At 53.8% G+C, this 14245-nt stretch overlaps 1 protein-coding gene across 2 annotated transcripts in view; it reads right to left on the reverse strand.

Annotated features, from left to right (window-relative positions):
* Positions 1-6: 6 nt before the first annotated feature.
* Positions 7-14245, reverse strand: part of ALPK3 (alpha-kinase 3) — a 24328-nt gene continuing 10089 nt past the window's right edge. For both annotated transcript variants that reach the window (XM_009323848.1, XM_009323847.1), the window contains exons 3-13: positions 12778-12895; positions 10426-11458; positions 5020-6871; positions 4055-4202; positions 2464-2591; positions 2156-2191; positions 1759-2033; positions 1320-1408; positions 849-1066; positions 602-650; positions 7-431 (exon numbers count right to left, since the gene is read on the reverse strand). In XM_009323848.1, the coding sequence (XP_009322123.1) occupies positions 110-431; positions 602-650; positions 849-1066; positions 1320-1408; positions 1759-2033; positions 2156-2191; positions 2464-2591; positions 4055-4202; positions 5020-6871; positions 10426-11458; positions 12778-12851 (4224 nt within the window). In that variant the 5' untranslated portion in view covers positions 12852-12895 and the 3' untranslated portion in view covers positions 7-109. The remainder of the gene's footprint in view (positions 432-601; positions 651-848; positions 1067-1319; positions 1409-1758; positions 2034-2155; positions 2192-2463; positions 2592-4054; positions 4203-5019; positions 6872-10425; positions 11459-12777; positions 12896-14245) is intronic.

Genomic DNA, 14245 nt, shown 5'->3' on the forward strand with positions numbered 1-14245 from the left:
GGCGGCAGCAGCCGCTGCCGGGGTCTCCCCTTCCCAGCCTGGTCTCCTGCTGCCTCCAGGCTGCTTGGGCTGGGGTCCGGAGCAGGGTTCCCAGCTGCAGCGGCTCCAGCTACTGCGGGCAGCCAGACCTGCTTCTCTCTCCTGAGCCGGGTTTCGAGGCTGCTGGGGCCTCCCCTGTTTCTGCAGCTCTCCGGGAGCTCTTGGGGCTCACAGCAGCCTTGCGGGTACCCTGGGGACTTGCCAGCCCCTTCTTCTGGAACTGGGGGCTGGACTGGGCAGATTTCCTACCCATGGAGGGGCTCTTGGAGCCCTTGGGCTTCGCTGGCTCCAGTGTCTTCAGGCCCAGGATGCTGCAGTAACGGTTACACTGGTGAGCGGCCACAAATTGCTCCAGCAGGGAGGGGAAGCAGCTTTCCTTCAGCCCCTGGTACCTGCCAACACAGCCATCCTCAGCCCCTGCTTCGCACCAGGAGATGTCCTGCCGTTGCAGGGAGCCAAGTACGGAGCCCGGCCATGCTCACCACCGTGGCCCTTCGCCACATGAGCGGCGGAGCTGGGGACAGCCGGGGCTACCCCGCGCCAGCAGCTCAGGGTCACTCACCCTTTCAGGTTGGTAGCGATCCTCACGTTGGTCATCTTCCAGCCCACTCCTGCAATGAAAGGGAGGACAACCAGTCTCTGCCCAGAGAAGGACGGGCACTGGCACCGAGGGCAGGTCATTGCCCTGCGAGCTGGGCTCCATGGCACGTGGGGAAAGAGGCAGGAGGGCAAGGCTGGGCTTTTCCTCCTCCTTTCACAGGCCAGAGGGTGGTGAGGGGCCACAGGAGTCAGATGGGAAATCCCTTTACCTTCCATGTCTGTCACGAGGATGTTTCCATTTGTCCACTGGTAGACCCAGTGCTGGAAGGTGCAGCATTTGAGCACGATCTCCGAGGTGCCTCGTGCCACCAAGCTGCCATCTCTCTCAGTGACACAGTACTGCTCGCAGAACCCACCCAGGTCCTCCTCCATCGTGGCGTAAGGGATGTTGTTGGCTGGTCGGTAAATCAGGTACAGGGGAATTATCCTGCATGGGAGCACACAGACTGGGTCAGAACCAGCTGGCAAGCTCTCCCACCACAGCAAGTGGAGATTCACACTGCGGTCTGCAACCCTGGGTTTTGCCTCCCCCCCGCCGCCCAATATCCCTTCCGTTTGAGGGTGGGAGAAGAGCACGCTGCCCTTTGGGATGTCCCTAGCACCCACAGGGAACCCTCCCACCGTCCCCCGGGATTCTCTGCCAGGGTGTCAGGTCAGGGGAGCCGCAGCACCTTACTTACTCAGGCACCGCTCCAAAATCAGGGATGGCTCGTGCCTCAGCAGCAAAGATCTTGCAGTACTCGCGGCTGGAGTTCTGGATTTTACATTCCTGGAGATGCAAACAGAAGAGTCAGGGACCTGTCCCGTCTTGCACCAATGCCTCCCTGGAACCCCCGGCCTGGCCAGGCATCCCCTGGGACCACTGCCAGTTGTTTCCCTGCCCTGGTAGTGAAAGGACAAGTGACAGAAAAGCTCTGAGCAGCTCTGTGTTGCTCAGAGAGAAGAGCTGAAGCCAAGAATAACAAGGACATCGCCAGCCCGCTGGAACATGGCTCGACCCCTCCAGAGCATTCAAAAAGTGGAAGGAAATAAAGTGGGCACAGAGCTGGGGACCATGGTGCAGACAGACAGGGAAGGCGTGGGGGAGACAGGCAGAGGGTGCCCCACAAGGATGCCCACCTGGATGGTGATATCGTAGTTCTTCTCGATGAGGCTGTTCTCATTCTTGGTCCCAAAGACAATGAAATTGTGCACTTTGATGACGCAGGTGTGGCCAGACTCAAAGACGGGCTCCAGGCCATAGATGGCTCTGGCACGGCAGGCTTTGCGCAGGAAACCGGCACCCACTTCCACGTCCTCGCTCACCACACGCCCGAAGAGCTTATCCCCCCAGTAGCCTGCGTCAGCCAAACCCTTCGCGAACACCATGGGCGTCATCTCGATCTCCTCTCCAACTGGCAGAGGGAAGAGCTGGTGAGGGGGGACAACGCGGGCACGTCCTGCCCCTGCCACAGAGCTGCCTGCCCCCTGTGCAGCAAGGGGCAGCAGTTGCAGCTTGTCAGCATGTGGCCCTTACCTTCGATCTCTTCCCGCAAGATAAATCCTGACAGCACTAGAGGAGACAGAAAGCAAAGAGGTGTCAAGGTCCTGCCAGGATCCCACCCTGCCCCATGCACTTTCACACCAAGGGATGGCAAGGAGGATGGTGTGAATCGCTCATGAATTAGCACATGGAGGCAGATGCACCTCACAGAAGTGGTGTTATGGGGCGTGCAAGGCTCCCCCTCCACAGCCTGGCACGAAGCCCTCTCCGCAGTCCACCACGCCGCCCCACGGCACACCTGGACAGCTGGGAGAGCTGCCAGGCTGCTGAGGGCTCCTCACCTTCTGGGCTGAGCAGGAAATCAGTGGAGTCAGTGCCATACTCATTGCTGATCACGCACCGGTAGACCCCGCAGTCCTTCTGGGATGCCTGCACTACAGCCAAGGCTGCCTGGCCCTCGTCACCAGCGCTGGAAGAAACCGGAGCATGGCCTCAGCCCCGTGTGATGTGTGGGGGCACACATGAGCCCTGTCACAGGCACTGTGGGTGGGCACCATGCTGCCCTTGGAGGGCTGGAAGAGGGCTACAAAGGAAGCTATCCCAGCTGTTCCCCTGGCACCTCATGGCACCAGGCGTCTGGCCCTGCAATTTGTACTCACAGAGATACTCGTCTTCCAGGCAAGCCCTGCAAAATCTGGCCGGGTTTGGGCTACAGACTGGTAAAGGTACTTGCCTCTGAGTGTGGCTGGGTCAGGGCTGTGCTTGGGCTAACAGATCTGCATCTGGATGGGATGGCTGGAAGCCAAACAGCCACAGATGTGTCCAGCTTCATTTTCAGCTGTTCATGAGTGAGGGCAGACACCACTCCCCATCCTACAGCCTGCCCCTCTCCGAGGGACCGGCAAAGCATGACCTCTGTATCAGCAGGCTGCTGGTCTTCTCCAGCCTGCAGCACCAAGCTTTGGGCTGGCAGTTCTAGCCAAAGTGGCGACACACTGGGCAGACAGGTCTCCGCAAGAACCAAAGGCCTGTTTCTGCCTTGCATGGCCAGTGTGAACCAGCAAGGGGATGATGGGCTGCAGAGGGAAGAGGTGGGACCCTCATCCTGAGACCTGCTGGCTGAGCAGGCTCTGCTCTGCTCAGCTAGAAGGCAACGGCCACTCCTGGGTCATCTGCCCCAGCTCAAATATCTGCCGTAGGAGATTGTTTCTGCCCCAGAAGCACATCTTTCTGCCTGCTCATTATAAAGGGAGCTCAAGGGATGCTCAAAGGCATCAGGCAAATCCTCTCCAATGTGGATGATGTTCCCACACAAGCTCCCTTGGGCTTGAGAAAAAGTTGCTCTCCATAATGCACCCAAAAGAGCATCCAGGATACAACAAGCCACCCAGCTGTCCGAACATGCTCTCCCTGTGCAAGGGCAGTGCCGAGGGATAGAGAGGGCACAGCCAGAGCTGCTTTTTCCCTGTTGGTGCTTGCCGTGGTTGCATGGAAGTACCTGCTTGGGTGCAGTGTGCAGACCCTCCCAGTACAGCTGCCACCCTTGCATGTATCACTTGGGGTCCCAGTTTTGCAGCTCACACTCAGCTTTCAAACTCTGAGATGGGCACAGCACCTTTTCTGCCCTCCCCGAGCCTCAGGTTCAGCCCCTGCTCTCCCCAGGGCTCTGCTGCTCAAAGCATCAGCCCTTAAGCCAGGCTCCAGATGGAGCTCCAATAGGACAAATTTGGCAGCAATTCCCCACCTGGGCGATCCCTCCCTCCCTGGGCACCAGGAAGATAAAGTTCACAACATACTGTGCCATGCAACGAGCTTCCCATGCAGCCTTAACAGAAGGGGCACCTTCACCCCAGTAAAGGCAAGGAGCTGGATTTAACACACAAACCCAGGGCTATGCACAAGGACTACAACGAAGCGGAGCTGGCAGGTTACCTCCTTTGGGCTTCTGCTACAGGGATCTCGTCCTTGTACCACATCAGCTTAGAATCACTCAAAATATTGAAGAACTGGCACCAAAGTTTCAGGTTTCCTGACGCATCGGAAAATTGTTCTGCCCTGATCTTACGAATCACCTGTGGAGCTAAGGACAGGGTGCAAAGAGATCGATTGTGAGACACACAGTGCTGGCTGCAGCTCCGGGGACAGGTCAGCCTACCCCAGCATTGCTGCTTAGGACTTTGGTGTTGGGTATCACGCGTATGTCAGCACAGCCTGGTATAACATCGCCTTCCCAGGGAAGGTCTCAGAGCTCCGCTTGGATAGATACGGTGGGATACAAGTGGTACAAATTCGTTCAACAGCACAGCAGTGCAATACCTAGTGGGGCTCGGCCAGAGGTAATGCAGAAAAACACTATGCAATGTTGGAGGAAACATTTATCTACTGAAGTAGGGATTTATCAAGTTACCCTTACTTTTGCAAGAGTGCTGATTTCTGTGAGGGTATCACCTGGCTCCTGCAAGCACTTCAACACCAGGATTATGCCTTTTCTAATTCGATGCCACGAGGGATCAAATTAGCATTGACCATTGAGGTGGAAAAGGAGCGTGCACCCCGCTGATGTCCACTGAACCCCCGACCAGCATGAGGCATGGTGAGGACCAGGACATGCAGACCAAGAACAAGAGGATTATATGATTCCTTTGGCCAGAGAAGTCCAGGCTGTGGAGACAGCCAGTCTCAGCGCTGCTGTCTCTTGCATTCCTCCGCCCTCCCTGCATTAGGGAAGAAGTCTTGGGGCAGACTTTTGGCTTTCACACGGCCAAAGGGTGATGCTGAAAACCCTGCAAATGCACAAAACTCACATGGTCCCAGCTGACTATCACCGGCTCAGTTGGCCAGGCTCCCTTTGTAGGCATCAAGGAAACATGCTTCATGCGGATTACCTCTTCCCTTACCTTTAAATGGGTTATTTGCTTTCTTGGACTCTGCTGGCTGTGGTTCTGGCTTATCATATTCAGGGACCTCATGGTCAGCACTGCTGTCACCTGTGGGCTCCTCATACAGCTTAGGAACCTCCAACATGGCCATCTTCCTCGTGAGGGTTGGTGAGCGCTGCTCTGTGGGAGGGGACGGAGCCAGGGCAGGCGACTGCAACAGGGCCGCGTTCTTCCTGGATTGCCGTGGTGAAACGGTAGGACTTCGCATGTGCCCTGGGCTCTCTGGGGTTGCCTCCTCTTCCTCCCCCACCTGCTTGGCTTTTGGCAGGTATATTTTGCGCCGGGCCCCGGAAGCAAGCTCCTCTGGCGTGGCACAAGGTAGCACTGCCAGACAGTCACCAGGGCTCTCTTCTTCAGGGCTTGCTGGAGGCAAATCAGAAATATTATTAGGAGGCTGCCCGGCTCCTGCTGCCGGCATGCTGCCCACCACAATGGAGGGCACAGAGAGCTGGGGTGGCCCCTCCACCTCGGGAGCAACCCGGGTACGTCTCTTTGGTGGCACAGGCCTGCAAGCCAGCATCTCCTTGCTGGTAACAAATTCCTCATTAATCATGCCCGTGATCCGCCTGGATGTCCTGGGGGTCAGAGGTAAGTTCTCTGCTGTCTGGAAGAGCTGATTGTTTTGTACCTTTTCCAAAACTCTCCTTGAGGTGCGGGGGCTCAGGCCTGCAATGCCTATCTCTGGGAGCATGACTTCCTCTGCATCGAGCTGCTCCTTGTTCCTGGGGTCAGTGTCTTCTTTCGTGGCATCCTTACTGCTATCCGACATTTTTAAAAGCAGCAGCAGATAGTTCTTCAAGGAGGAAACAAGGCTTTTGTGCTGCATTTTCTCCTCCAAAGACATCTCCTGAGGTCTCTCGAGGCTAGGCAGGACCAGCGGTACTTGTGGCTGAACCTCAGCACCTCCTTCAAAAGTGCCTGAAGGTGCTGCCGGTTCCTGATGCAGAGCTGTGGCTGTTTGCCCTCCTCCTTCCTTCCCCTGAGGTCCCACAGGCACTGGTTTGGCACTCTCCTCCCCTAACGTGCTGGCTGAAAACTCCTCTTGCCGGGCAGATCCATCTGCCTTTTTGATTTCCATTTCTCTGCTTGCAGGAGGCAGCAGCTGGGCTCCAGATGGGACCTCTCCTGCTGTGGCCTCCATCCCTGGGTTGCCATGAACTGCAAGCGGTGTCTCCTGAGCCACCAACATCTCCTCTGCAGGAGCGGGGAGTGGCTCTTCCTTGGCAAGGTGAACTGAAGCAGGAGCTGGCGTTTCGGTCTTCTGATGTCCCAAAGGTGTCCCTCCCACCGCCTTGTGCGCAGCCCCAGGAGATGGCTCTGCTGCACCGCTCCCTCCTGCCTCTGCACTGGGATGGCTCTGGGACAGCTCTGCTCCTGCCTCTTTGCTCTTCCCATCCTTTACTGCTGTCTGATGTGCGATTTGCTCAAGAGGAGTGTTTTCTCCAGGCTCTGGAGCACTCAATTTCTTTACTAATGGCTCTTCCTCACCTTGGCTTTTGTCGTCTTGATTTAACAGTCCTTGTTGGGTCTCTCTGCCCTCAAGAGCATAGGAATGTCCTTCTGCCTGCTTTCTAGTGGGAGGGTGCTCCTTGCTGGACTGCACGTGGTCTGCAGAAGGTGCTGGTGGCTTTGGTGGCTCCTGAGGCCTCAGCCGAGGATTTGTCCTTTTCCCAGCCCCCCTCGTCTCCTGGCAGACAGGCATCTCTTTCCTGAGCTCCTCTAACTTATTTCCTTGCTGACCAGTCTCTACGGTTGGACCGGACACTGGATGTTTTAGGTCACTAGCAGACTGTCCCACTGTTGCTGCAACCTAGTCAAAAAAAGAAAACAGAAAATTAGCATCATTTTACTGCCTGGGTCTGCTCAGTGGTGCTTGTGGTCCATCTGTACGATATGGCACTGCCCAACTTCTACTTGAATCATAAGTATTAACCTGGGATCGCTGATATTCACTCATCCAGGGCCTCCTGGCTTTGCCATCGTCCCACAAGTAGTGGGTCCCACAGCTCCCTGTCATGCTCACAAAACGTTTTTTCTTTTAATCAGCTCCAACTCTTCTGCTTTTCAATGGCTTGGCTGTGCACAGAGGCAGGAGATCTGCCTCTCTAAAACATTCAATGGCTTTTAATTCAATCTCCTCTGATACGGCGCCTTCCCAAGGAGTAAAACTTTCCTGTTTTCACCAGCTGTTGTTGAGACTTTGTATAATTTCTTTGCTTTTTTTTAAGACTCAGTGCTCCCCCTATACTATATCTGCAATCTCCACTCTGAGATGGGGCAATTGGCATGTCACACACTATCTGGATGAGGCTGCCCAAATGATTTATAGTGAAACTGTACACCGTGATGTTATCTGCGCTATTCGACCATCCTGTTTCTTTGACGTTCGGGAAGCTCATATGTTTCCGACTGCAGCTGCACACCAAGCAGATGTTTCAGCAAGCTGCCCGCTGTGACGGTTGAGCTTTATCCCAAGAAGATCTGGCAAAATCCTCCAGCCAAGGGGCACTATCTATTTTTGTAGGATAAGGCTCAGGGGAGGCAGCGATACCGCTGATACACGCTGTGCCCAGCTGATGCTCAGCTAGCAACTTCAGGACAATCGCATGGGAACAGCACATGCACAAAACAAGTTCCCCTTGCATCCCAGAGGATCTGCTGCTAAGGATTTTCTCCTGAGGTCTCGACTTGAGCTTTAAGCCTCCAAAATGAGGTCCACAGGAAAGGAGGGCTGTGGTACTAGCCCTTCTATTTTGTGACACTTCATCTTCATTTGAATGCTTGAAAAAACTAGGAAAGGTAATGCCAGTCTCTCAGCAAGTGCTTCCCCAAGCAATTGTTATGACAATGTGAGTATCAGAGGTCTGGGGTGGGAGGAGCAGCATTAGGGGGACCATCCCCACACACAAAATCTAAGTCTGCTTCCTTGGTAGACTCCAAAGGATGCCAAAGGCTGGGCAGTTTCTGTCTCCGCACACAGGGTGTGCAGAAATAGGGCCCCAGTTCACAGGGTTGCACAGGCACCCCCAAATGCCACACGTCCTTGCTGCTGTTCCCCTAGAGCCACGTCCCTAGCCTGCTTCAATGGGCTGAGTGTCACAACACAGAGCACCCCAGTGCTCAGGCTTAAAAGGTTTTATTTTAAGAGATGGATGGGCTTCATGCAGTGACCTCCCCCCGGGTTTTACCACAGTATTTGGTCCTCGGTGGCACGGAAAGGGATGGAGATGGACACAGCCCAATCTAACCGCAGGGCCAGCCCTGGTCCCTCTGCTTGGGGGGCTGAGCAGCACAGTGCCCAGGGGGGCTGGAGGTGGGCCAGGGCTGGTGGTTCACAGCTGGATGCACAGAAGCAGCTCTATGCAATGGTGCTGGTCAGTGGGGATGTCTCTTTGGCTGAAGAGGACTTGGGGTTTTGGGGGAAATTTGCTCATCATTGGTTCACAAACTAAAGCTTATTCAGAAAAGCTTTCTGGGAGCTTTTCAGAAAAGCACCTGTCCTTAAGTAATCATAAAACACTCAAACGAGGGGCATATAAAAGAAATATAATAGAATCATCAGTTTCAAAGTTAGGCAAGTGTGATCATCATGCAAATCCAGTTTCTTCTCTGCTCTTGTGCGTGAGGATGTTCAGAGCCTGGCTACGGTCTGGCATTTTGCAAAGCCCTTCCGCTACAGATAAACCCAGCTCAAAACAGAAGTCCTGAGCATGAAGCCCAGCTAGGTCCCAAGGCCAGGAAAACACTCATGCTATGACCCTGTCTTGTTTAAGGGAAAGATTAAAAAAGAAAAAGACAACCAACCCATGTCCTGGGGAGTGAAAATATCCTCAAACACGTCAGGAGTCAGCTTTAAAGGGCTTTAAAATAGCTTATTTGGTCACACAAAAGCCTGAGCACTTTCTCCAGCATCACCAACTAGCTGAAGCATTCAAATTCAAATCAAAAGCATTCCCTTTTGTCTACTCAAAGGCACACCAGCTGACAAGTTACAGGTTTCCTCTGTGAGTGGGTTTTTGAAGAGGAAAATACCTTGATGCATGTCAAAGGCTCAGGGATGACAGCCCAAGCCTGGCTGCTACACACCAACACTTCACCCTCCTTAAGAGCAAGGGGCGTAAAAATGAGCAGAGCCGGAGAAAACAAATTGCTTTGCCATAGGCTCACATGCACAGCAATAATTTCTGCAGCAATATGTGATGCTGATGGGTCAAGTTAAAGATGGGTTCAGGGTGCTGCACTGTGGCGATGCCAGGACCCAGATGCTTGCTTCACTGCATAACACAGCAGGTTTCTTACCAGTAAATGGTGCTCCTACCTATGGCTAAAGAAATCTAGAAGAGGAAGAAAGGAATTTTATTTCACTGGAGCACCCGGCAGTCCCACTTTCCATATTGTTTTCACATCCTGAAGTATTTGCATTACCTACCGAAGGACATGTGTTGCACCCGGAGTGCCTCCTCTGATAGCCTTGGTCTGTACCGAAAGCGTGCACCTACCATAGCTCAAATGCCAAATCCTGACGGCACCTGCAAATTGGACTCAGAGAACCTTTACCACAGAAGGGGTCATTAAAGAAAAAAGGAAAAAAAAAAAAAAGACTGGTAGCTTCCAGTCTAACATTTTCATGGAAAATGCTTCAGGTTAAGTGACAAAAATAGAGGTTGACTAAAAGATGCAGTGAGGGTCAGGAGCAGGTGCTGTGTCCTGGCGCTGCACCACCACCACAATGAGTCTTGCAACAGAGTTTTTCCAACAGGGAAGAGCCAAAAAATAGCTCAGATCTACTGTATACATGTTGCACTGTAAACAAAATTCAGTGTCCTGCCCAGCACAGCTCACGTGGCGTACCTGGCACGCTGCGCTCATTTGCATGGGGGGCTCATTAAACGCTGGCTGAAGCTCAGGCTCAATTGCTAAACTGAACAGATGTCATCAGTCTCGCTGCCTGTCGTACGCACAAGGCATCCACCCCCAACTATAAATAGCCATTCAGTGCTCCCTGATTAGCTGATTTGGAAACATTTCGCATGAGGTCAGCCTGCAGATTAAGCAGGAGAGCTCACAGCACACCCCAGACCACCCGGAGACCAGCTGCTCGGTCGGAGGGCCCTGACGTACATCTCTCCTCGCCACCTCGTCTGACATTTATTCAGAGGTGGGGTGGAAGCTCTGCTGTCTGGACACACAAAGTCAAGAAAGACCTTTTTCCTGGGTGCTTTAGCCAGTGGAGACCTACGAAACCTCGGCAGCAGATCCCGTGGGGTACACACAGCCTCCCAGGGCTGGTGCCACAATACAACTGTGCAGCACAAATATTTTCTTGTTGCAACCCCTGCGTTGGCTGCTTTCTGTCCTAGTTACCTCTGGACTGACGGCTTTGTTTCCCTCCGACTTCTGTGCTTGGTGCTGGCCTCTCTGTCCCTCGGATGGCACAGGTCCTGCCTCCGACACCTCTGAGGATGGTGGAGCATCCTCTGTCTGTCTGCTGACTGCCACAGGCTGCAGGGCAGCCTCCCTCGCAGCCTCTTCCTTGGCTCCCGCCTTCTCCTTCCCTGCTGCTGGCTTCACTTGCTTATCAAAATACATCTCTTTCAGAGAGAAATGCATGTCACCATTGATTTTAGTGTCCCGATTCACAGCTTTCCCGGGCTCTTTGATTTTTGGGTTGTTCTCCACTTCTTGATCATTTGCCACCCTCAAACATGCGTTCCTGCGTAAGGGGACAGGAGGGGCAAACCTTGGATTTGGAGAAGGGTTGGCCCTGTCTCGCCCACTTTCTTCTCGCTTGGAAACTTCCTGCTTTGCTGCTGGAGGAGTCTCCACCTTCTTTTTCTTTTTAGCTGCAGAGTCTTTTGCCATTGGCTTAGTCGCTAGGTCCTCCACCGTCTCGTAGATGTACGCAAGAAAGCTGTTCCCATTCTCCTCCACACTTTCCAAAGAGGCATCTCCATTGGTGGTCACCTCTGCTTTCAAAGGTGCTATCAGTTTGCTTGGAAAGCCTGTCATCGCATTGACTGGCTGCTCCTTTGGCTCAGCAATATCCTCATGTAATCTGGACTGAGAATCGGCGACGTGCACTTTTGCTGCATCCTCATTCTCCCATGCAGAGGCTCCCGACCGGAGATTCAGATCCCTGGCCAGCCTTCGCTTTCTCTGGAGCCGATCGGGGCTCATTCCCTGCAACTTCTCCACCTCCACATTTTCTTTCCCTCGTTTCTTGCCCTGTTCTATCTCTTGCAGCTTTTCTTCAGCTTTTCTCTTAATTTTGTCAAACCACTTCTGATGGATTTTGAACTCGGTCATGGTTCCCACTTCCAGCACGCCAGAGCAGGACACGATGCCTTTGTTATTTCTAGCTGAGGCCTGGTAAATGCCTGCATCTTCTTCTTGGCACCTGGAAACCAAAAGCTCTGTGTGAGACCTGCCCGTCCTCCTCAGGCACTACCGCTGGGCACAGAGGCATGCACGTTCTCCGACTTCTTGCTCCAGAGGGGCCAGAAGATGAAGACGTGGCCCTTGAGGTGCCCACAGTAGGTCTGGAGGCCTGGGGCTGGCCTCACTCCCCAGGCTCTGCCTGTTCTCAGCACTAGCAGATAAGCAAATTGGATGTTAAAATAGCGCCCAGCTCCCCCCTGGGCTGTAACTCTGATAAGAGAGGGCTGTGATGGAGGAGGAACAGCTAGCACCAGGTTTCCCCATTGTTCTTGGCCACACTCCTCTGCAGGATCTTCTCCTCTCAGCTCTTCACAGCCTACATGACATTTCTGTTCTTCCTCCACCCTACTGCCTTACCAAAGCCTTCCCACCCCACTTCACAGGCACCAGCACAAAGTGCATGCCACCTCTGCTGTAACCCCTGGGGGACACCTGGCCCACGGAGATCCCTGCCCCTGCAAGAGGTGAGCCAGCCTCTGACGGAAACCTGGAGCACACCTGGGGTGACAGAAAAGCCCAGGCTAGAAGCACGAGGATGACAGGACTATCAGCAATACCGATATTCTCCACTTTCAGACAGTGCTGCACCTGTCTGACATCCCAAATCCAGGACTTGAGGTGCAACAGGTCTCTGCTTGCTGGCGACATGGTGTGCCTGGCTCTCCAGAACACAGTCCTCGTTTAAAGTTAAAAGAAGCTGGTAGTCAGGGCTGAATAAAGGAGGCCCTTGGCTCCATCAGTCGAGTGCCAAAGCAGCCCTTTCCTTCCCTGACCTCATGGTGAGAGCTAGGAAAGGCCCTCCTGGGACAGGACTGCAGCCCTTTCCCCTCTTTGCCCTTGCTTAGGACACTCCTATGAACTGTTTCTGTCCCTGTCCTCCCTGTTCCCCTGGGCCATTATCCTGGAGGCAGCCAGCGCTTTCCCTTCGCTCACCTTTATCCAGCCCTAATGCTCAGCTCCTGCCTGGTGCAGCCATAGCACATGCTGCTACCAGCACTGGAAGGCTCCAGAGAGGAATTTCTCCCGATCTTCCTCTTGCTTCAGGCACGGCAGCTATCCCTGGATGCAGTAATGTATCTCATACTGATGTGATCGGGGAGTCATCAGAGCAAAGAGCTGAAGGGGAAGGGACAGCCGGGAACATCGCAATGGGGAGCAGAAGAGGCCAGCACGGGTGCCGGGGGGAGATCACTGCTGACAGCCAGCTCCTCCAAATACTGAAAACATGCTCAGAGCTCCCATCACCAAATCCAACCACTCTCCAGCTTCTTTACTCACTTGTACAGCTGCAGGGTGTGGCGATTTCCATGACGGAATATCTCATACTTGGGTAAGCCACAGTAGCGGTCCATCTCTTCATCGTCCTTATACCATGTCACCTCCGGCTGCGGGTATCCTGGGGAGGAGATGGATGGTACATCAGGGTGTGAAACATTGCAACCAGTAGCACAGCAAGCCAGCTCCCGCGGGGACAAGTTATCAACAGCAAAACGAAATGCTCCGGCAGAATAGGATACATGTTATTCTGGGCTCACCGCATTCTTTAAATCACAGAGCAGAAAAAGTATTGTGAGTGGAAATCTGGTGGGCTTATCCAAGTCTTTTATCACTCCTAGGAATAGGGCTATTTTTGAGAAAAAAATCCCAGCACTTCATTCCTGAACAGAGGGGAGTGGATCACACGATCGTCTCCTGTAACACTGGCTGGGAAGAGAAGGTGAGCATACTGTCACTTTTATATGAAGAGGCATGTTTTGATGAGACTAAGGCTAAGGTTAGAAAACAGGCATTCGCCCCTCCATGGAGCTCACAGCGTTTTGCTAAGTGTCACAGCCTGTAAACTGATCCAAAACTTTCCATTGAACAGAAACAACCTTGATTGCATCACAGCCAGCTTGGTGTCCTACAAATGTCACTTGACAACAGATGTCACCTGCCTTTTCAGTAGAATGACATCATGACGTGTGTGACTGGCTGGCTAGCAGGCCGGGCATGCAGCCACGTTCCCCGCCACCGACAGCGGTGGTGGATCAGCATGAGCACCCCACATGGACCAGTGCTAGCCACAGCCCTCATCTCCCACCAACAGCAGCTCTTGCTCAGAATAAGAGCAGTTTTCAGGGGAAAACTGCTTGAGCCGGTGGCCAGCATTGGTTCCTATACTTCACACAGGGCTCCCGGCACAGCCAAGCTGACCCTAAGGGCATGGGATAAAAGTTTCAATTATCACGTCATGCCTCCGCTTGAGTCAATGCACTCAACAGTTGTTCGAAGCCCCAGGGTAGATATCCAAAGCTTATCTCCTGCAAATGCCCCTGCTGGCTTTCCGTGCTGCCGAAGTGAAGGAGTCAGGCACGCTGCTCACCTCCACCAGTCCCCAGGGGTCTCCCCACCAGCCCCTGGCACCCCCGAATGCAGCAGGGGGTCAGGTCTCATGGACAGCCCTGGCATGGGGCCAGCGAGGGCTCTCCAGGAATATCCAAAGCATCCAGACTCGATGGCTCTGAAGTAGAGAGAGGGCAGGGACAGGGCGCTACCTACCTGTCCTGGATTCTTCCCGGCTGCCAACCCACAGGTTTCGGGGCTGACCAGGACCCTTTTCATCTCAAGGGTGAGGAGCCTCCTGCTTGCACCAGTCAGAGATGCTGTCAGCCTGTAGCAATGCCTGAGCCCAGGTTACGCCTGCTCCCATGAAGGTCCCGTAGTGGGAGCGAATGACCAGGGGGAATTCCTGCCTATGCGGGTT

The sequence above is a fragment of the Pygoscelis adeliae genome, unplaced genomic scaffold, assembly GCF_000699105.1.
Source record: "Pygoscelis adeliae isolate BGI_AS28 unplaced genomic scaffold, ASM69910v1 Scaffold365, whole genome shotgun sequence".
Classification (NCBI taxonomy): Eukaryota; Metazoa; Chordata; class Aves; order Sphenisciformes; family Spheniscidae; genus Pygoscelis; species Pygoscelis adeliae.